The sequence below is a fragment of the Watersipora subatra genome, chromosome 10 (genome assembly GCF_963576615.1).
Source record: "Watersipora subatra chromosome 10, tzWatSuba1.1, whole genome shotgun sequence".
NCBI lineage: Eukaryota > Metazoa > Bryozoa > Gymnolaemata > Cheilostomatida > Watersiporidae > Watersipora > Watersipora subatra.
Window position 1 is genome coordinate 26,033,861 of NC_088717.1, and position 24,158 is coordinate 26,058,018.

General features: G+C 37.9%; 1 protein-coding gene across 1 annotated transcript in view; it reads left to right on the forward strand.

The window, feature by feature from the left end:
• LOC137406922 (bridge-like lipid transfer protein family member 1) overlaps nucleotides 1–24,158 on the forward strand; it is a 139,606-nt gene that overhangs the window by 110,103 nt on the left and 5,345 nt on the right. Inside the window, 13 exon segments of the mRNA XM_068093524.1 lie at nucleotides 936–1,165; nucleotides 2,501–2,640; nucleotides 3,996–4,226; nucleotides 4,718–4,882; nucleotides 5,759–5,908; nucleotides 6,360–6,494; nucleotides 6,815–6,980; nucleotides 11,128–11,285; nucleotides 13,833–14,037; nucleotides 18,583–18,779; nucleotides 20,060–20,173; nucleotides 21,725–21,868; nucleotides 22,153–22,338. Of these exon segments, the coding sequence (XP_067949625.1) occupies nucleotides 936–1,165; nucleotides 2,501–2,640; nucleotides 3,996–4,226; nucleotides 4,718–4,882; nucleotides 5,759–5,908; nucleotides 6,360–6,494; nucleotides 6,815–6,980; nucleotides 11,128–11,285; nucleotides 13,833–14,037; nucleotides 18,583–18,779; nucleotides 20,060–20,173; nucleotides 21,725–21,868; nucleotides 22,153–22,338 (2,221 nt within the window).

A 24,158-nucleotide genomic window follows, 5' to 3' on the forward strand; every position in this document is an offset into this window, starting at 1 on the left:
GATTCCATCATATAGCCTGCTGGACAGTGTTGTGTGTTGGATAAACGCCTGTCTGCCAAACTAGAGGTTCAAGTGATTCCATCATATAGCCTGCTGGACAGTGTAGTGTGTTGGATAAGCGCCTGTCTGCCGAACTAGAGGTTCAAGTGTTCAAATTCAGAGCAAAGTGGGTTTTTCAATCGCCAAACTTTGTCGCTATTACTGGACACACAGACGGACACACAAAAACCAACCAACACTGAGATTTATATATACATGTATATTGAGTAAGACTATATATATAGTATACTTTATACACTATACTTTATTTATAGTACATGTATATTTAGTATCGTCTAATGCAGATGCATATTATGTCTATGGAATCTATGACTACTTGTATTTGAATTGAGTTTTGTTTTTTCAACCATAAAAACAATTGCTAAAAAAAAGGCACTAGAGAAATCATTAATGAAGGCTCCATATGCACACTAGCTTGGATAATCGAGGTGCAGAGCTCAGTTGGCAGGAAGGGAGTAGGGTGTGGCTCACAAGGATGAAAATGTAATGCAATTTAAAAGAAAAAGAAAAAAGACAGTATAACGATACACAGACTACTCAAGCCTCGGCAGCGAGTGCTGCTTTCCTAAAGACTGTCCTAAATAGATTCAAGTTGTTGATTTATCGGATGTTAGCAGTCAGCTGATTTTATGTTTCTGAGGCTTGGTATGAAGGCTGACTATGTCCAGGTGCTGAGGCTTAGTATGAAGGAGGTGCGGAGGTTAATGCTGGAAGTTGTAGATCGAGAGAGGATTTACGAGTAGGGTAAGGATGGGTGATCTTCGAGAGAGAACAACTGGTATAGTTTGTAGTTCAAAGTTTATAGAAAAATTGTAAGTTGAATGGTTTTTGTCAGTCCATGTACTGCAAATTAATTTTTGTCTTTTTATCCTCAGGAAATGATTGTAACCACAAACCTGTTAGACTTCCTCGAGCAGGCGCTAGAAAAGGTCGATCTCAATCAGCTCCTTGCCAGCACCATGAGTGCCAAAGACAAGCCAGAGACCCCTGCTGAAGATCTCGAGAATTCGTCTATGTCAGTGGCCGGCAGAGACGGACAAATGTCAAACTTTCCTGTAGATATTATTGTCTACTGTTCCGTGCTGCCGTCTACTATCAGGTTTAGGTAGGGGGTACTTGTCTTACTCTATATCACTTGTTTTGTATTGACTGTTCTGTCTGATATTTAATGCACTTGTACTTGATACAAAATCTGCAATTTATACTTAAAGGATGTAGATCATACATTTGAAGAAGTCAAATGGAAGGCTCTGGATTATTTAGTGGTCAGTAATAGAGGTACTTGAGATTGAAAAGTGACTTGCTCTGTCAACTGATAGAGGAAGATATAGTACCTACTCTTAAGTAGGAAATAGCCATAGCAATGACTCAACAAATTTTATATGCTTATGAGGTCATATGAAGAACTGCTTTGTATTCTGCACTATTAACTAAAATTGTACTTTATGCATCATTACTATAGCTTTAGATGAATTTTTTTTAAAGTTTTTATTAAGATTCAGGGGAATTCCGTGAGGCAATAGCAGCATACAAAACAAGCAGTGATCAAGTTAAAGCTTACTTTTCATCATTGTTCTTTGTTGTCTTGAAACATGTACAATGTATGTACAGCTGTTTCTAAAGACACATTCATATTCTCCTAAACATGATAGTCAATCAAGTTCAGCCTACAAGAAACTTATATTTCTTGTTTCTTACAATCGCATATTTCAGCTCACCACCCCTTTATCAATCACATCACAAAATCTTTGAACATACTGCCGTATCCCAAACTTACTCATTTCTGCAGTTGTGTCACAGTTTTCAAATTACTGCATACAGTTTATTATTAGATTATTATTAGCTTATTAGTACGCCCAGAATATTTGTATTTATCTTTACACATATGACAAACATATTTGACAAACATATTTCGAGACACAAACATACTACATCCACCACCGTATGGTTCAGTTTATGAACTTTTGGTTGCTACAATCTACAGTTTGCCATCCCAATTATTTTGCAATACTATTAGACTACCAACTTTTAAAACACTTTTGTTCAACTCACTCAATATTTCCGGATATCTATCTTCTTATTTTTGTTGTCAGTGTGTAACGAAAACATTATCTTTGGATGATGTTATACATACACAGATGTTATACATACATAGATGTTATACATACATAGATGTTATACATACATAGATGTTATACATACATAGATGTTATACATACATAGATGTTATACATACATAGATGTTATACATACATAGATGTTATACATACATAGATGTTATACATACATAGATGTTATACATACATAGATGTTATACATACATAGATGTTATACATACATAGTCAGTTTTAGTGTATAGCTTGTCATGTTTGTCATATTCTTTAATACTAAGGCTGTGGAAATATAATAGTCAGCAGTCTTAACGTTATTTTTCTTGTAGTTGTCTGCCCGTGTCAAAAGTGGAATGTCTTATACAATTGCCTTCACTTGACCTCATATTTTCTACACAAAGATCTGATATTGACAACTTTATGGTGCAAGCCAAGCCTGAGACTCCTCCACCAGTGCCAAAGTCTAAAGGTAGTTGTCTCAACCTTGTTCTTTATTAGTGTTTTACCAATGTCTAGAGATAGTTGCTTCTACCTTGTACCTTATGAGTGCATTACCGAAGTTTAAAGGTAGTTGTCTCCACCTCGTTCTTTATGAGTGCATTACTAATGTCTAAAAGTAGTTGCCTCCACCTTGTACCTTATGAGTGCATTACCAAACTCTAAAATTAGTTGTCTCCACCTCTTTCTTTGTGAGTACATTACCAAGGTCTAAAGGTAGTTGTCTCCACCTCGTTCTTTATGAGTGCATTACCAAAGTCTAGAGGTAATTGTCTCCACTTCATATCTTATGAGTGTATTACTTAATGAGCGCATTACGTAATTTGTTCTTCCACTATGTTTGTACAAATGCATCACCTTATGGTGGAGGTCTTTAAGTTGTACATACTTGTAAAGTATAAAGATAAAGTGTGTAATATCTAACTCTAATACCTATAGTTGTGGTAGGCATATTTGGGTCTGGTAAGCGTGTCAAATTGTGTGCTGGTTTTTGCAGTTTTACTTTTTTTTCAGGTGTTCTTAAGGTTGCCTAGCCGCATTTTTTCTTTCCTTAAATTCAAAGTAGCATTATTGCATCACTGACCTCGTAACTATAAACTTCTATGCTCTACGAAAGAAGTTTGATATTTCCGATTTGGATATCTTCAAGTCTTGTTTCTGGTTTAACTTTTTATTTTTGTTAAACAATTGATATCATTTGTTCAAATATAAAAGGTATTTTACATTAACTTCTATCACTTGTTGAGAGCCAGTGAGTTTTTATTTCCCTGTTCCTTCATTTTTGTAAACCTTTTTAAACTATATAACAATTAGATGAATGTCCGGCGTTGCACGGGTAATAAAATAATTACCGGATGAATTTGAGTAACTCACCTGGTGAGCTAGTAGTCTGAATCGTTATTAAAACAGTAGCCAGTTAATAATTGTTGTCAGGTGTAATGATCAATAGTGCTATTTAATAACCCCATGCGTAGGTATTTTAACCGATGTAATGCACGTCCTCACAATCATTCACCGCTTGGGTATCATAGGGTAGTGGATTAGATTGTTGGTCTGCAGATCATGGAGGTTCCGAAATCAAATCTTTCTCAATGCGGATTCTTCATTTCTAGATTTTAATTGTTATAGCGGGACATTGCTATATACGAACATATGACACACGACACATAGACTGAGATTGGTATATGTAGATGTATCCTTGTTCGTGAGTGTTAGCCTTAGCAAAAATGCTCTGATTAATTTTATTGTGAGACAATTTAGGCTTGTTAGATGGAACTATTGTTGCTGTCTTTCAATACATATACATGTATTAAGCTCAATCTACAGGTCAGCGGGGAGCAGCGCCTCTCACCAGACCACGAGCATTTAGTGGCACCAGCAGACTCAAGGACTCAGGCCTAGATAGCAGTATCAATATATCAAACAACAGCCTAGATCAGACAGCCGGTCTGAGTGTGTATTTCTCACTCTCTAACTTTTCTCTCTTCATCTTTCATCCGTATGGAGGAGGAGGTCTTGCTACGGGAAAGAAGACCACCAGTACTGGAATACTCAAATGTGAGCTCATTTTTATATAGTATGTAGGCCAAAGATAGTCATTAGAGGCTAGGGTCATGTATTTCCAGTCTTAATGTTGGTTTTTGAAGAAATAGCTTTCTTCCTTTCAACAGATAGCGCTCTCTGCGTTTGTCTCTATCAAATATTTTTCAAGTTCATCCGACTTACTCGCTAGTGCAGGACTCCAGTAAAAAGGTGAAAGAAGCTTGGTTAAATTTAAAAACATAGTTTTGCTTAATCTGGACTTGCATCACGTTTTTATACAATTGTGTTCTTTCTTGCTGCCAGCCAAACTTGTATATCAGCAATAGCTTTATCTTATTATATGTTTTCATTCAGTCATTTTATAGATAACAGATGAAAGAGTTAATGCTCACCCTATCAGTAACTGCTCTCGTCAAACCCTTGTAAGATATAATCGTCTAAATGAATTGACCTATTAATCACTCTTCGTGCTATTGATCTTACTAATTATTTTACCACAAAAACAGCATCACTGAAAGAAAAAGCGTCTAATGAGGCCAAATCAGGCCGCAAGGACTCTCTGAGTCTCAATGTAGACTCTGTCAGAATACATTTGGTGAGGACGAGACGGACCCAAGAAGTAATGTTGGTTCGTAAGGGAGAGAAGTTCTGCAACAATGTCAGGGTCAGCTGTAAGTAACCCATGGCACATAGAGTTACTCACTACTGTCCTTTGCTCTCTTTTTAGTATGGTAGTTTTAAGCGATGTAGCTTATGTACTTAGCAAATTCATATCAGTTGTCACACCGCGCGCACTCACACGGTGTGGGTTTTACTATTTGCTCCAAATGTAAGGGCTCTTATTCTGATGGTGGTGCATGTGATCTTACCTAGTCCTCTATAAGCATTCGCTAAGCTAAGACATGCTAAAGGTTGTCACCATGCGGGCTAGTGTAAAAAGGCACTACACTGGCCCATGCTAACAGATGGTTTCAGGCGCTAGCATGTGCTCAAGGTGCTTCTACAGGCCAGTAAGCGCTCTAGGTCCATTCTCTTTGCTGGCAGGTACTGAAGGTGTGTGCAGTCTCCAGTACGGTGATGAAGAATACATTAATTAGGCTAGTGCTTGGTAAGAATTCAAGCGGTATTGAGAGACGGTGTAGGTTTGGCAACCTTTCTTGGGAGTAGTTCTAAGTTGCGCTACCTTAGAGCTTTAAACTTCCTTATTACACTGCACTCATCTCATTGCAAACTTCGCAAGTTTTTCATAACATATTTTTCTATTGGCATTTCTGTAATGTTTGACCTGAGTTGTCAAAGTGAGCAGCAAAACAGTTGTCCATTGCTGCTCACTGTGACAACTCAGGTCAAACATTACAGAAATGCCTATAGAAAAAATATATTATGAAAAACTTCCGAAGTTTACATTTGCAAATGGACAGTTGCAAAAGCAATTGTCCATGGTTGCATTTTGCAATTTTTTTGTTCATTGTTCCATTTGCAAAGTGGTGTGAACTTTGACCTCAGCATATCATAACAAGTGATAATCTATGTGCTTTATTTTGTAGCCGTGTGGGACATTGGATTCGCTGACTTCAAGTTTGACATGCGAAGACTGCAGGAGATTCTTGCTTTTCCTAAGGCTTGGTACAGGAGGGGTTTAGCTCGGAGACTTTTTCTTGGAGACGAGAGCTCTGCACCTCACCAACCTCAACCAGGTAGAAAAGTTGTTACTGTTGTAAAACTTTGATACAAATAATTACACCGAACATTCCTTTGTACAAGGTCACACAGCTTGTATAGCATTTTTAACCTACAATGTATGATGCTTCAATTGTTTGCACCCTGAAACATTATAATATCGTTTTCTAATAGTCACTCTGGAATTAGATTATTCTGTGTGATTTATGCTCAGTTGAACCTTCTATTTATCGACAGCTTTTGTGAAGCAAGTTTTTAGTCATTTCTAATTACATTCTCTTTCTAGCGAACCCAACTAAAACATATGTGACCACAGGAAGTGTCTTCAAGTTTGTCAGTTTTAATGTACATTTGTAATTAGTTTGCTATAGACGGTTTGAACATCTGAAGCTAATGTGGAAACATATTGGTTTTGTAATATGTGATGTCACCATATTTCTATTACCGGCGCTAGTGCTGCTATTTCAGAGAATGCTGTGCCTGACCCTGAGGCTCCTCGCATGAGAAACAAGCCTGAGAGATCTAATATAGCCAGTGGCAGAAGATCATCAGCTTCAGAGAGGCTATTGACTTCACTCAAGACACCTTTTCAGCCTTCTACTGGTGAGTGCCCTTTTTTAGCTTTTAGATTTTCACGGGTATGTATGTCGGTTTCATTCAGCCTGTTACAAGGTTGGTAGTAATTTTCCTTCCAACCTTTTGCAGGGAGGAACTTCCCCTCTTATGCTGTTTACAGAGCAGCAGTCGTTAGCCTTCCGCTGGTCAGCATCCATGTTCCTGGTGTTACTCCAAATTAAAAGCTTTCATTTTATTGGTCATATTTCTAACCACATCGTTCTAATCCAATGGTTGTTATTTCACCGCCATACCTCCAATTACCTGTCTTAGCTTCCTTTTTCTACCTCCAATGCACTGTTTTGTAGGCGCTGCCCAGCTCTCTCCCGGTAGACCAACTCATTTACAGATTCCAGAACAGCCCGTGGCTAGCAGCTCTAGCAACTCTTCTTGGAAGACACGTGTGCTGATTGGTGTGAATGTGAGGAAGTGCGAGTTGAAGGTCAACATGGGCAATCTGATGGGCAACTCATTGTAAGTCTTGACATAGTCTGAGGTCATTAGGAGGTTTTAGCCCTGAGTTCGTTGGGGGGTCTTAGCTCTGAGTTCATTAAAAGGTCTTAGCTCTGAGTTCATTAGGAGGTCTTAGCTCTGAGTTCATTAGGAGGTCTTAGCTCTGAGTTCATTAGGAGGTCTTAGCTCTGAGCTCATTAGGAGGTCTTAGCTCTGAGGTCATTAGGAGGTCTTAGCTCTGAGCTCATTAGGAGGTCTTAGCTCTGAGCTCATTAGGAGGTCTTAGCTCTGAGCTCATTAGGAGGTCTTAGCTCTGAGGTCATTAGGAGGTCTTAGCTCTGAGCTCATTAGGAGGTCTTAGCTCTGAGCTCATTAGGAGGTCTTAGCTCTGAGGTCATTAGGAGGTCTTAGCTCTGAGGTCATTAGGAGGTCTTAGCTCTAAGGTCATTTGGAGTTCTTAGCTCTGAGTTCATTAGAAGGTCTTAGCTCTGAGTTCATTAGGAGATTTTAGCTCTGAGTTCATTAGAAGGTCTTAGCTCTGAGTTCATTAGGGAGTCTTAGCTCTGAGGTCATTAGGAGGTCTTAGCTCTGAGGTCATTAGGAGGTCTTAGCTCTGAGTTCATTAGGGGGTCTTAGCACTGAGGTCATTAGGAGGTCTTAGCTCTGAGTTCATTAGGAGGGCTTAGCTCTGAGTTCATTAGAAGGTCTTAGCTCTGAGTTCTTTAGGGAGTCTTAGCTCTGAGGTCATGAGGAGGTCTTAGCTCTGAGTTAATTAGGGGGTCTTAGCACTGAGGTCATTAGGAGGTCTTAGGTCATTAGAAGGTCTTAGCTCTGAGTTCATTAGGAGGTCTTAGCTCTGAGGTCATTAGGAGGTCTTAGCTTTGAGGTCATTAGGAGGTCTTAGCTCTGAGTTCATTAGAAGGTTTTAGCTCTGAGGTCATTAGGAGGTCTTAGCTCTGAGGTCATTAGGAGGTCTTAGCTCTGAGGTCATTAGAAGGTTTTAGCTCTGAGGTCATTAGGAGGTCTTAGCTCTGAGGTCATTAGGAGGTCTTAGCTCTGAGGTCATTAGGAAGTCTTAGCTCTGAGGTCATTAGGAGGTCTTAGCTCTGAGTTCATTAGGAGGTCTTAGCTCTGAGTTCATTAGGAGGTCTTAGCTTTGAGGTCATTAGGAGGTCTTAACTCTAAGGTCATTAGGAGGTCTTAGCTCTGAGGTCATTAGGAGGTCTTAGCTCTGAGTTCATTAGAAGGTCTTAGCTCTGAGGTCATTAGGAGGTCTTAACTCTAAGGTCATTAGGAGGTCTTAGCTCTGAGGTCATTAGGGGGTCTTAGCACTGAGGTCATTAGGAGGTCTTAGCTCTGAGTTCATTAGGAGGTCTTAGCTTTGAGGTCATTAAGAGGTTTTAGCTCTGAGGTCATCAGGAGGTCTTAGCTCTGAGGTCGTTAGGAAGTCTTAGCTCTGAGTTCATTAGGGGGGTCTTAGCTCTGAGTTCATTAGGGGGTCTTAGCACTGAGGTCATTAGGAGGTCTTAGCTCTGAGTTCATTAGGAGGTCTTAGCTCTGAGCTCATTAGGAGGTCTTAGCTCTGAGGTCATTAGGAGGTCTTAGCTCTGAGGTCATTAGGAGGTCTTAGCTCTGAGCTCATTAGGAGGTCTTAGCTCTGAGCTCATTAGGAGGTCTTAGCTCTGAGCGCATTAGGAGGTCTTAGCTCTGAGGTCATTAGGAGATCTTAGCTCTGAGCTCATTAGGAGGTCTTTGCTCTGAGCTCATTAGGAGGTCTTAACTCTGAGCTCATTAGGAGGTCTTAGCTCTGAGCTCATTAGAAGGTTTTAGCTTTGAGGTCATTAGGAGGTCTTAGCTCTGAGGTCATTAGGAAGTCTTAGCTCTGAGGTCATTAGGAGGTCTCCGCTCGGAGGTCATTAGGAGGTCTTCGCTCGGAGGTCATTAGGAGGTCTTAGCTCTGAGTTCATTAGGAGGTTTTAGCTCTGAGGTAATTTTGTTGCGCGTCTGTGCGCTTGGTGGTTTGTATGTATTGCATGGTAGGAAGTCTCTCCGCGCAATAATAAGTAAGTGTTTATCTCTTGAGATACAGGTGTGATTTCATGCACTTCAAGCATTGCTGCTATTTCAGCTAGCCGATGTTTTTACGCGGACCATTCTTGCTAGGGCTCATCAAATTCCATCAAAATCTTTGCTATTATTCACTTATGCTAACATGTTTCTTGTTAACACGTACCGTATATCCCTGCGCACAAGCCGATTCCAAAACGTAAAAAGTTACCAAACGAACGGGTCCGGCTTATAATCGTGTAACTCTGATTGAAAGTAAGTTTAAACAACTACAACTTGAACCTTGCTAGGCATACGGCTGGTAGCCTGTTACTTACAGTTTGTTACTTACAGTTTGTTACTTACAGTTTGTTTCATACAGTAGCGATGGCTCGCACTTGAAGAAAGCTGCATGTGAAGATTTATTGCAAAAAATGCAACGCAACTGGTGCATTTAGCCTTTTTTTGCTCAGGTTTCTTCTCACAATAAAAGTGTGCACACCCGAGGGAAGCAGCTCATGTTTGCTCATAGTGCGCTATGATGGCAATAACAGTCTGTGGTTGGTCAAATACTTGATCGCTTGCGTTTTCCACGCCTCACATGCAATTACATTAGTAGTATCACTCGTACAGCTAAAAGACTTTACTGAAGAAATGCCTGATTTTACCCATAATAGAAAACGAATCTCTTACACTGCTTTTTTAATTTAAAAGCAGTAGAGGAGTAACATAATAGTAATGGTTACTACTATAACTCTTACGCTATGAAATAAAAAGTTTTACTGAGTCGATTAAATATTCGGTGAATTCAAATATTTGACATTTGGGTCATGGTCTCAGAAACCATGGTAAAGTTGGGTGTATGTGATTTGGAGTTATTTACATTAACAGAAGGAGAAAATTATCTCAGTTATTTTGCAAAAAAATTTTGATTTGGCTTAATTACAGTAGGTTTTATGGTTAATAAACTGAATGCTCGTTCACCATTAGTGCGAAAACAGAGTTCTGAGTAAACTGGTGGTAAGGTTTGAGAAACGAAAACCGATGCACAATTTTGTTTATATTTCAAACCGTCAACGCAACCATTATCGAGAAGTTGTAATATTTATTTAGATTTCGGTATCTATATACAAAAAATATACTGAATTTAAAAATCTAAACAGATTTTAACTCGCTGTCATAGAAATCGCTGTATATCTATCAGAAATTGTATTACTTATTCTTAATTTTGCAGATATTAAAAACAGAATGGCAGTGTCATGATTTTGAGCACAGCCGACAAAGTGACCAACAAAATCTTTAGAAAAATAGTAACAGTAACATATTGCACACCATCGGACACTATATAGTCCGATCTTGTAAATTCGAATAGTTATTCTTATAATTAAATCGTATAATAATCTTATAGAATCGAATAATTATTCTTATAATTAAATATAATAATCTTAACAGAATTGATAAATATCATCGTCATTCCCTTTACTTTCGCTGCTTTCGACATCAGTTAGAATACCAAAATACTCATCACAAGTGTCCAAAATGTCAAAGTTATCTTTGATATTGGCAAAAAAGAATTGATTACTTTTATCGTACACTATTTTTTAGTACTTCCTGTTTAGCATAGCAACGGTTTCAAGGTTTTTTTTCCGAGGGTTGGAGACCTTTATTGGCTAAACTGACTTCGGATTCAGAAAGATCACTTTTTGATTGGTCATGATGCATGTGTTGCAAAAATCGTTACCAATATTATAAATTCAGTTAGTGCAGCTTCAAAGTCGTATAACTCAACTTTGTTATTTGGTGTTATTTTGTTTATTTGTCATTAACACTGGTGTCTGAAATCGCGACTCATTTGTCCATTTAGGTTGTTTTAACCTTGACCAGATTTATTAGCATAAACTTTGATGATCGTTCGATGCTATAAGAGGCCACAATTTTTATGATGTTTAGGGTTGGCTTATATACGAATTCTTATGAATTCCTTAATTTCACGGTTGTTTTTAGGGTCAGCTTATATGTGGGATATGCTTACATGCCGGGACATGTGGTATATGTGTTTAGTAGAGATCATATTAAACTAGCCTGTGATTCAAGAGCTAGTGAATTTTAATGACAATAACAGGTGGAGGACAGAGAGTATTAAAGCAACTGGGAGATTCTCGGTAGACAGCACCGGGCACAAGAATATGCAGACAACATCATCTGTAGCCAGCAGCATTGTGGAGTCAAAGGGCGGAGTGGTCGGTGGACAATTCTCAGTCTTTGATGCCTACCATACTTGTAAGTAGCGAGCTAGCATTTGTGCGTTTTTTATTTTGTTAAATTATCTGATCTTTGAATTTCTCAAGCAGGTATAGTCTGTACTAGTAGTTTTGTATCTCAGTTCAAATTTTCAGAAATTGTTTTTACAATCATTCATCGTTGCAGGCCTGTAGATCTGTGAACTTCATAAGAGTATTTTGACCTTTGAAGTTTTTCAATTTATTAGGACATTTCGGTAGATGTTTAGCATATGCTTAGTGAATATTTAAACTAAATGGTTTTTTAGGCGCATGGTAAGTGGGTCCTTGAATAAACTCTAAAAACACAAACTAATCATTTTCTTTTTTTAGCCTCTTAGTTTTGATGTCTCAGTTAGGATTTCACAGGGTTTTCATGCCAATTGTTTTCAACTTTGTAAGAAATTTTTTTTTAATCCCGTTTTTTTTTTTTTAATTCCGTTTTTTTTTTCTTTTTTCATGTCATTATTCACAACACGAGTGTATTTATATAATAGAATATAGCATGAACATTGCATATTTTGTTGATGGATGGACAGCTTCGTATTGTTTATAACCAAATTATTTCTTTAAGAGTGCCTGTAACTAGGTACATGAGGCATTGTTGTGGTTGAAGATAATATTATTCGTATATAATATATATAATAGGAGATAATAGCATTCATGCTGTCAATTTATTTTGGGTTTGTTTGCAGCCCTTTATTTTGTAAAATCTATCGATTTATATCTTTTTACAGATTGTTCCGGTAAATAGCTAACAATCGCTTAGTGTTGTCATACTAGTTTATATCAGCTGTGACATCAGTGTTGGGTTGCGCTAGGGCACTTTTGAAACTATTTGAAAAATGTAGCAGCTGATTTTGCTAGTTCAATGACGCTGTTTTAAAAGTCATAGATGCATCACCTCACTTATTTCCTCTTATAAAGTTGTACATACCTGGTATATCTAAAAGCACACATACCGTAAAACCTTTAATTGAACCCCATGGTGCTCTACTTTTAACCCTTCCTTTCTAGTGGGGGTCAATTGGAGGTGGCGCTCAAGTAGAGGCTAGCGTTGTATTTTTCAAATGGCTTGTCAGAATTTTTGGAACATAAATTTAGTCCTTTTTCAGGTAAAGCGAATGTCACCTATATTTTGTCCTTTTTTCGGTGGAGCGATGTTAAACTTTTTGGATGTAGTAAATCTGCTAACTTACCTCTCACTTTTCAAAAATCTTTAAATTAAATATGCATTAGGAAGCCGAGAGATATCTCTACCAGTTGTTATCTATTGCTTGTAATTAATATGCGATGATATTATAGCCTGTGTCTTGCTTTGCACTTTGTTAGAGCTTTCAATTTTTTATTTCAATTAAAATTTGAAGGCATATTTTTATTTTATATTTAATAATGTTGAATAAAATCTTATTATACTCATTGATATGTTTACTACAATTTGCAACCAGAAGTAGCTTTTTATGTGCAATAGAAGAGGAGGTATGAGCATCGATCCATTGTAAACCGTGTTAAGACACCCGCAAGGATGCTATTAAATAACATGCTGTAAATGTGCATATTTATAAGTTATATAATGATAATTGATTAAATGTTACAAATATATATACTTATGAACAAGTGACGTGAACCGACCGTAGTTACATGTATATTACATGCAGAAACCAAAATGAACGTTTTTAAAACAAAAATATTGCACCGTTTACTCGGATAGCTGAGTACTTATTGTTGCTTTCAATGGAACGAAAATCTTCTGATTGTTTATTACCTTCTACAATGTTTTCTGACCTCAACTCTTCTTCTGCACTGCTTAACTAGTCGATATTAGTGGCCAAACAATTTTTTGGCTGAGCAAAACTTTTACGTGTTTTTTTAGCACAAATACAACACGGAGGTTTTGCTTGCTAAAATTAACCTTTGTACCATTGTAAATGTAAATTTTTTTATATACTTGTACTTCAAAGTACCAAGACCGCATTAAACAAGGAACTACTATTAGCCTGAGTGAGTTATTGCTTATTTCTATGGTGCTGCTTTCAAATTTTTTACGAAAATAAAACGAAAAGATTTGGAATTGGACACCAGGAGAATTAATTATTATTGATGTAAACGATTCATTATTAATACGATTTGTTGGACACCTTTTTACTGATCAATTGATATTATGGGCTCGTAAAGACTAAATAATGTCTAAATGGCGGTCAAATGGAGGTGGCGTTCAAATAGAGGTGGCGTTCAGTTAGGGGTTTTATGGCATATGCTTACTATTCAATAGCACCTCTATTTCCTCTCAAAGTTGTACATAACTAGTATGTATCTTCATTATTTAATATCGCATCTATTTCTTCTTAAAGCGGTACATACCTGATATATATCTTCATTATTTAATGACTCATCTATTTTTTCTTAGTTGTACATAACCAGTATATCTACTCATTCCTTTCTTTCCTCATTCTTTTTCATTTATTTCCTTTTTCTGAGCTTCTGCTAGCTGTAGTCGGCCTTATTCTCACTCATCTTGTTGTATAGCCTGGGTTCTACTGTTTGTTAGTGGTGATTAATGAGAGTTTTGTGAGCAAGCCTGAGCATAAGATAGAAGCTGGTCTTCACTCTCTCGACATGAAACTGGACTACATGGGAACTAGCATTTGCATGTTACAACTCACTCACCTTAAATTGGCCTTCAACGATGAGTGGATTGTGTCTGCATCTGATGGAGCAATCTCTCCCACAAATATACCTATTGCTACAAACAGGCGAGTTTCCAATTTATTATTATTGTCTTCACTAGATGCTTAACTAGATACATAGCTATTGTGTTTAGACATCCATTACCCTTTTGTATGGTAGAGCTGACTTTCTACTTTGACCTTTCACCTATTTGTAACATGTTTTTTCTTCAAGCTGTATGATTCCTTGGTGGTAGTCTGCGCTGGATGGCTTATAAGGTTTAATTGCTACTGTTGTCATATAACTCTGAAACACAACTAGCCTAGTTATAAGTTGTGATAATTACCTAAATGTTGTCTGGTTAGTTGATGATGAAACCTAATGGCTGGCCAGCCCTAAACTATCTAGATGACTTCTATGGTTAAAGATTAAAGTTACAGTCATAATTTATTTGGCATTGTAGCATTTCATCAGATCCCCAGGAAGTGATATTTAGGTTGCATCATGGGAAGGTCTTGTAGCATCATGGGAAGAAGGGTAGACAACTCTTATCCAGACTGATTATCAATTACTAATTAATAAAGATATGATAACTCTAACAATATACAACATCCTTCCTTTCCTCGGAAGTTTAGATCCAAAACATAGTCTTTAAACGATTAACAATTAATACAAAGAACATATATACAGTTAAAGTAGCAGCTGGGACAGCTGCTAATACATTTTGTAGGAGTCGTACTTTGAAGGAAGCTTGCCACGATTGCTACATGCACTTGTTCGTGGCGTTGACTTTGGAGTGTCTTGCTTCTTCGGTGTGCTACAGGGAGTTAAGTCTTGCGATTCATCAGGAATTGCTCGTTCATTCATGATTGTCATTTCATCTGTTTCATCGGGTATACTTGGGACTGGCTTGATATGGGTTCTAGTTCTACGAAGGTGTGATGTGCCAGTGTCTACCATATAAGACCGTGGATGTGGTGTTTTACTTAACACTTGTTCTCTGCTCCATTCATTTTCGTCATCTGTTTTGATGACTACCTCTTCTCCTTTATGTAAAGGAGGCAAGTCTCTAGCCTGTCTATCACTGCTTAACTTTTGACTTCTTTGTCTCTCCGATAGCAAGGGATATGCGTCAGGAATCAATGGTTCTAAGGTCCTTCCAGTGTAAGGCAATGGACCGCGAATACATCTGTTAAAGAGCATTTCAGATGGACTGAAAGGTAGACCTTGGACTGGAGTTTGTCGGTAGGCTAACAATGATTGATAAATTTCCGACTTAGATTCATCAGCAGCTGCCTTTTTCAAGAACTGCTTAACTGTTTGAACGTATCTTTCGGCAATACCGTTGGATTTGGGATAACGTAGACTAGAAGTTGTAATGTTAAAGCCCCATTTGGATGCAAACTGACGTAGAGCCATACTACCAAAAGGCATGTTGTCTGCAACTACATCAATAGGTACCCCATGAACAGCAAATATACTTTTTAATGCTAGTGTGACATCTTTAGCAGTCTTCCCTTTGATGATCCTTAGTTCTGGATAATGAGAATAAAAGTCCACCACTAGTTAGTAGCTGTTGTTTTTAAACTCTAGTATGTTCATTCCAACTTTATTCCATGGTAACTTAGGTACTTCATGTGATAGCAACGGCATTTTCTGTTGTCTATTAGAAGAAAATCTCAGGCATATAGGACACTCAGCTACAAGTTGCTTAATCTGTTGATTCATGCCAGGCCAGTACATGCTTTGTTTCGCTCTCTCGATGCATTTATCCATTCCCAAGTGTCCTGAGTGAAGCTTCGAGAGGTATGGGCGTTGCTGAGACTTAGGGATCACTAGATGCTCACCTCTGTAAATCAATCCATCACTGAGATATAACTCATCACGTACACCCCAATATGGCTGTAACTAAATTGGAACCTGTTTTTTTACAGCCCAATACCAACCACTTATAATTGCCGATGTTAGGAGTTTCATATATCATCCATGGCATAATGCATGTTTATTTCTTCTTTGGCGGACTCTTCTAACTGAAGTGAGTGAATCATGACAACATCATCTTCAATGTTATCGCTGATGCCCTCGAGATATTCCCTTGACAGAGTGTCAGCTAAATATAGATATTTGCCAGGCACGTAGTAGATCTTTTCAACTCTGTATCTTTGTAATCTTACAAGAAGTTTCTGTAGTCTAGGTGATGCTTTGCAAAGTGGTTTCTGAACAATGGAGACCAGAGGTTGGTGATCTTTCTGAACATCAATTCCACGTCCATAAGTATAAGTGTTAAATTTTTCACACCCGTATACTATAGCTAGTAACTCTTTATCAATTTGTGGATAGCCCTCTTCAGTCTTAGTTAGAGACCGTGAGGCATAAGCTACTGGTTGATTCGCTTGAAGCAAAACTGCTCCTAGACCACCTTGAGAAGCATCTACTTGCAAAACAATGTCTTTCTCTGTGTCAAAATACTTCAGAACTGGTTCATTAGTTAGAACAGCTTTTATCTTAGTCATAGCCTCTTCTTGTTGATTGCCCCATACCCATGGAGTATCTTTCTTTAGTAAGTCTCTAATTGGTTGAGTTTCCTTTTATATATTTGGAATATATCCTCTCAGAAAATTAAGTGATCCCATGAGCCTTTGAATTCCTTGTCGGTCTACTGGGTTTGGCATCTGCTTGATTGCTCCGACCTTTTCTGGATCAGGTTTTAGCCCATGCTTGGACACAATGTGGCCTAAATAGTTTACTTCCGACTGATTATGTTGAATTTTGTCCTTGTTAAATTTAATGTTGTTCTCTCTTGCCCGTTTTAGCAATCTTCTGAGTTTTCTATCATGATCTTGTTGGTCTGTACCAGCAACAATCAAGTCATCAAAATAGATGCAAACATCAAGGTCACCAAATACTTCTTCGACTCTCTTTTCAAATACCTCTGCACTAGAGTTAATCCCAAAGGGTAGACGCTTGTAGCAGTACCTGCCAAATGGTGTATTGAAAGTTGTAAGTAGCTGTGATTGGCGATCGAGTGGAACATGCCAGTATCCTGCTTTCATGTCTACAATGGTGAAAACAGATTTTCCTGTGCTTTTGAATGATGTCTTGTAGCGTTGGAATATGATGATGCTCACGAAGAATCGCTTTATTTAACTCTTTTGGATCTAGACATATTCTGACACTGCCATCTCGTTTCTCTACCACCACCATACTGTTTACCCATGGTGTTGGTTGGTCAACTTTGGCAATTATGTCATTGGATTCAATTTTGTCTAGCTCAGCTTTCACTTTGTCTACCATACTCAAAGGTATGCGTCTTGCTCTGTTGATAACTGGTTTCACTTCAGAATTTACACTAATAGTATGTTCTTTTTCGAGACAGCCCATTCCCTAAAAACAATCTGCATACTCCTTTAAAATGGCTTGATTGTTAACCCTGTCAATTCTCTTGACTATATTCAGTTCCACACATGCTTGAAGGCCTAATATTGGTACAACATCATCGTCAACGAGCTCAAATACGAGTTCATCTTCTGTTTTGTCAGTATTTAGCTTTAGAGTGGATTTGCCAGCATTTGGTAGGATATCACTGGAATATGTTATAAGTCTTGCACTGCCTTTTTGTATGATAGCCTTCAGATCTTTGGCATACTTCAATGGTAAAACATTTGCCTGTGCACCAGTATCTATTTTAAAAGTGATTTGTTTTGAAACAGAATCATGTGAAAGTTTGTATGATTTATACCATCATTTTTCCAAATCTCTATCGTTGGCTATCATTCCAATGAATAGGTCACCAACCCCAATATCCGATCTTTTTACCGTGACTGAATTTACTTCTTTCTTGGTACCAGTACACTTTTTTCTAAAATGATTTTTCAAGCCACATTTATTGCATGTCTCTCCATAGGCAGGACATTTCCCTTTAAAGTGGTCATAACCATAAAATTTGCAGTCAATAATTTTCCTAGGCGCTGGTATTGTAGGTCCTTTACTTGTTCCGTTGCTTCTGTTTACAACTGCCACTACTTTTTCACTAGCCATTTCAGCTAACTGATTTTTTGTGACTTCTGATGCTCGGATCATATCAATGGCATTGTTCAGGTTTACGTCTCTATTTTGCAACAATTTTTCCTTTAGCCTCTGATCTTTTATTCCAAACACACAGCGTACTAATATCATCATGTCTCGTTGCTCAGCAAATTCACATTTATTAGCTTGAGTTTTTAGCCTTTTAACAAACATATCAATAGGTTCACCTTCGGTTTGAGTCAAAGACATAAAAACATACCATTCATACAGTAGGTTTCTCCTCGGGTTGAAGTAACCTTCAAATTTTGCCAAGGCATCAGGGAGGCGAGTCCTTACTTCAGGTGGATCTGCCTCCTCATCAAATTCATATTGATCTAATATTTCCACAGCATCTTCGCCAATGCAATGTCGTAGTATAGCTATTTGTCTCCTCCATATTGCATTATTTGCCGGTGGCCAAGTAACTCTAACAATATACAACAAGCCTAATACCAGTTTCATGCTGCAATATTCTTTACTAACTGTAGTTGTCTGGTCATTGATTTACTTAGTTGTTTTTTCCGTTCCATCCAGCTTTTTTCAAACTGAAAATATTATGTTTTCAGGCCTGCTCAAGTGTTTGTAATTGGCAAGCTTGGTTGGGATCAACTTCACATTATGATCACCAAGTCCACAACGCCTGACCTCATTAAGATGGCTGCCAGATGTGATGAGTACTACAGGCAACAGATTAAGAGCAGCAGACGAGTGTTTGGAGCGACTGTTCAGACGGACAGCACTAGTGGAGCTCATTCTTCAGATGGTGATTGATTCAGTTGTTTGCGTTTGTTTCTTACCAATCTCATAAACATCTGAATTTAAATTATTATTAGTATTATTTAGTTTATTATTTATATTTATTTGTATAATTTATTATTTAGTATTATTAGTAGTATTATTAGTATTATTTAAATTAGGTTAGCAGTTTGCTCTTGGCTATTTAACTGTGCAATGTTTTACTTAGTATTATTGCTAAAACTCTCAAGAACTTGCTAAATTTGTGATCCATAAATTACCGTACTAGTTTACTTGGGTCGGAGTAATAACATTTACAATCAATACAATGTTTCAGGAAATATAATCTTTACAATGATAAAACTCTTGTCCATCTGTTTGAAGCCACAGTTGGAAGTTAGGAAACAATATTGCATCATACGGGATTTGAACCCGCTACATTTAGTTTCACTGCCTCAAATGTCTCCACCTACACCAATGTTCACCATCCAGGATTTCGGAGTCATTGTACATATGTTTATTCTCGGTGATTTATTAACTCACCTGATGGTCTCCCATGGCACTCGGGACTGCCTGTGTACTACATGTAGACTTGACAATCGTAAGATAGTAAATAGTGTGTTCTTCTGTATTTTATCGTAACAGTGTACGTGGGTAGGGGGCTGTACAGAAGAAATTTCTGCTTCAAAGTACCTATAGTAGCATCAGTAGGATGATGATAAGATACGGTAGATCAGTCATTCAGGTCAAGTTTCAGATATATGAAAGGCACTGCTCACTTGTCTTATGGCTCATTTTGATCGCCTAAAAGCTTTTTAGCACTCTCTTATTACATAAGAGAGTTGCGCAGAGGTAATAAAGCTGATCTGATGTGTTCGTGGTATTTCAGTCGTACTCTTCGAGTCTGTGACGTGTTTAAATAGTAACGAGAACGGGATAACTTTGATATAACAGCGTTGAAGTCTGTTGTTACAGAAATTTGTATTTATTCATTGATGGTCTCTTTGTGAGGATATTTAATTTTTATGGCTGTTTGCTAGACATAGATGCGGCGGCTGTATAGGGTCCATGAACATTTGCGACAGTTTTATATATTGCAACAGAGTATTGATCCTTTTAGCAAGTAACTCTTTTTTTCTTGTATAATTTAGGGTTGTGTCTAATGAGGTTCAGATTTGGTTTTGTTGAACCAGTAAAACCTGTTTCTGATTGAGGCTTGTTGGTTTCTGGTTATCTAGTGTAGACACTAGTATTTACTGTGATGGTTTTCATGAACAAATTAACAACTGTTAATGTTTACCATTTCAGAGGAAGAAGAAAAAGAAAACTTGTGTATAAACCACAGGAGGCACTGGCAGGACGCTCTGGTTAAATGTAAACTCTTGCAGTTTCTATGTCTGCCAGAGCATGGTACTCTACTAGGTGAGTTTCTCTCTCTACTATGTGGGTTTTTCTGTCTACTTAGGTGAGTTTCTCTCTCTCTACTAGGTGAGTTTCTCTCTCTACTAGGTGAGTTTCTCTCTCTACTAGGTGATTTTCTCTCTCTACTAGGTGAGTGTCTCTCTCTATTAGGTGAGTTTCTCTCTCTACTAAGTGAGTTTCTCTTTTTACTAGGTGAGTTTCTCTTTCTACTAGGTGAGTGTTTTTCTCTACTAGGTGAGTTTCTCTCTCTATTAGGTGAGTTTCTCTCTCTCTCTTTCTACTAGGTGAGTTTCTCTCTCTACTAGGTGAGTTTCTTTTTCTACTAGGTGAGTTTCTCTTTCTACTAGGTGAGTTTCTCTTTCTACTAGGTGAGTGTCTTTCTCTACTAGGTGAGTTTCTCTCTCTCTCTTTACTAGGTGAGTTTCTCTCTCTACTAGGTGAGTTTCTCTCTCTCTCTACTAGGTGAGTTTCTCTCTCTACTAGGTGAGCTTCTCTCTCTCTCTACTCGGTGAGTCTCTCTATCTACTAGGGAGTTTCTCTTTCTCTCTCTCTCTCTACTAGGTGAGTCTCTCTCTACTAGGTGAGTCTCTCTTTACTAGGTGAGTCTCTCTCTCTCTACTCGGAGAGTTTCTTTTTCCACTAGGGGGATTTTTTCTACTAGGTGAGTTTGTCAGTTCTCTCCTCCCCTATCTTGTCATTTTTGTCTTGCCATTTTTATTACTATCGCTTATTTTCTCTGTCAAACCTTATTTTTACTTTTCTTTTTATTTAACTTTAGTTTTTTAATTATGTTCTTTACACAATTCAGTTCACCACTGATTTCCCCTCTACTTTTCTGTCCCTTGTTCTCTCTAAATGTCTCTTGGATTCATTTTAATTTTTGTATCTCTTTTTCCTTTCATCTCACAAGTTGACGCTATCTATTCTCTACAATTCCAATCAGCCTTTTTCATGCTTTGAACAAATTCTTTATAAAATATGTCATTCCTTTGCGGAATTACATTCTTTCGTGTTTTCATGCAGCCGTTAAAGATTGTTTCTAAGCAAAAACATTCATTTCTCATATGCTATTGTTCTGAAGATACCCATGGCTGGTGCGTTAATTAGTATTCATGCCATAGTAGTATTCAGTAGTATTGCCAGTCCGTCAGTAGTGAGCATATGTTGCATTTCAAATTAAATCTGCTTGAATTAAGTTTTGATTTTATCACATTGATACGTATCACACAACGTATATACATTGCGTGATACGTATCGCTGTTGCAACAACTCCAACTCAAGCTCTAATTCAAACTACATATTCGATACTTTTGGTCATTTAAATTTTTTCCGTTTTTCTATTATTTAAAAAACTTTTTAAAGAACAGAGTTAATTGTTTTTTTGCCATTATGTCTCATTTACCAAAAGATCCTGCGATGGATCAGTCTGAAGTCATGTAGTCTGGTTGTTCAAGTATGCTATTGTTTTATTAGGCTATAGTAGTCCTCTGTCACACCTGTTTCCATACACTATAATTCGAAAGTTAAGACAGACAGTGTTTGTGATTTTAGGGGGAAACATGGTGTTTAATGGAAACAACCTCTCTCTTGTTTGCTATCACGGAATTAATCTTCGCTCAAAGTCATGGGTGGTCTTCATCATGCAACAGCCCGGTATAAGCTTTTCTACAGAGGCACAGGAGATTATAACTGAAGGTAGGGCATGCATCGGTAGGGAGTATGTTGGTTCTCAGGCTATCTTTTTATGAGCTGAAAAAGCTAGCCGATTAGTTACTATCGGTAAGTGTGATAACATCAGCTAGTGGCACTGTTCTAAATGATTTTATTTTAAATATTTCTTTTGACACAGAAATTATTTTATAGATGAGAATATTTAACATTCAATGTTTAATCTCACCTCAGTATCACTTTTATAGTTTACATGAAAATCATGGTTCATTAATAATTGACAGAGCTCATGACCTATTGACCTATTGTAGGTGGTGTGACAGACACATCCGTTATTCAAGATTTTGTATTTAACCTTGGTCATGTGAACACCCGTGACCTCACAAAAAGATCTCGTATGGCCACCATATGCAAAGTAACGAGGTCACAGATTCCTCCAATATTCACCAGCGTATCTGACTGTTTTGCCTATGCATTTGCTGATGCCGATCTCAGAGGTAGGTTTTCATTCCAGAACTTCCCAACTTTCTACATGTTTGCTCTCGTAGATGGCTTATATAACCAGGCTTGCATTGCTTATTGCTAGCCCCGCATAGTTATTGTTATAATGACGCATAGTTATTGTTATAATGACGAGGGTTAATCATCAGCATTCTTACTGCATACCACCACATTTTTAAACAAGTTACCCGTATACCTGTACAGCAATGTATGAGTGTCTATTCCCCCTGCCCATTACCACAGCACAGAAATAACTTTATAATATTTAAATGCTGCGTCGTGCTATATAGCAGACTTGATGGCAACTAATGCCCGCAGGTTTACAAAAGTTTAGTAATTACATTATCTCTAGGCTTTAAAAATCTGTCTCCAATCATCAACGCAGCAGTTTAAACAAGCAAGTCTAAGGTCCAGCTTACTTGGAGATGCTGCTTTTAATCAGTTTTCATACAATTACAAAACTGTTTTGGAATTTGAAAGTAAAGTTGCCAGCAGCCAGTTGTATAGCAGCCAGTAGTAATAAATAATTGTTGACCATATTTGTTTGTATTTCAAAATCGGCTAGAAAATAACTTAATTACGGTTCAAATATCAACAATGACGTTTAGTTTTTGAGAAAACTAGAGTTCTTCTGTCAGATGTTTGACCACTGGAAATTGAGTGAACCACAGTTGCTTGCATTGTCATTGCATACAGTGAACCACAGTCGCTTGCACTGTCATTGCATAGAGTGAACCACAGTTGCTTGCATTGTCATTGCATAGAGTGAACCACAGTTGCTTGCATTGTCCTTGCATAGAGTGAACCACAGTCGCTTGCACTGTCATTGCATAGAGTGAACCACAGTTGCTTGCATTGTCTTTGCATAGAGTGAACCACAGTTGCTTGCATTGTCCTTGCATAGAGTGAACCACAGTTGATTGCATTGTCCTTGCATAGAGTGAACCACAGTTGCTTGCATTGTCCTTGTATAGAGTGAACCATAGTTGCTTGCACTGTCATTGCATAGAGTGAACCACAGTTGCTTGAACTGTCATTCCATAGAGTGAACCACAGTCGCTTGCATTGTCCTTGCATAGAGTGAACCACAGTCGCTTGCATTGTCATTGCATAGAGTGAACCATAGTTGTTTGCATTGTCATTGCATAGAGTGAACCACAGTTGCTTGCATTGTCCTTGCATAGAGTGAACCATAGTTGCTTGCACTGTCATTGCATAGAGTGAACCACAGTTGCTTGCATTGGCATTGCATAGAGTGAACCACAGTCGCTTGCACTGTCATTGCATAGAGTGAACCACAATTGCTTGCATTGTCATTGCATAGAGTGAACCACAGTTGCTTGCATTGTCCTTGCATAGAGTGAACCACAGTTGCTTGCATTGTCCTTGCATAGAGTAAACCACAGTTGCTTGCATTGTCCTTGTATAGAGTGAACCATAGTTGCTTGCACTGTCATTGCATAGAGTGAACCACAGTTGCTTGCACTGTCATTGCATAGAGTGAACCACAGTTGCTTGCATTGTCATTGCATAGAGTGAACCACAGTTGTTTGCATTGTCCTTGTATAGAGTGAACCATAGTTGCTTGCACTGTCATTGCATAGAGTGAACCACAGTTGCTTGCATTGTCATTGCATAGAGTGAACCACAGTTGCTTGCATTGTCCTTGCATAGAGTGAACCACAGTTGCTTGCATTGTCCTTGTATAGATTGAACCATAGTTGCTTGCACTGTCATTGCATAGAGTGAACCACAGTTGCTTGCACTGTCATTGCATAGAGTGAACCATAGTTGCTTGCATTGCCAGCAAGTTCTT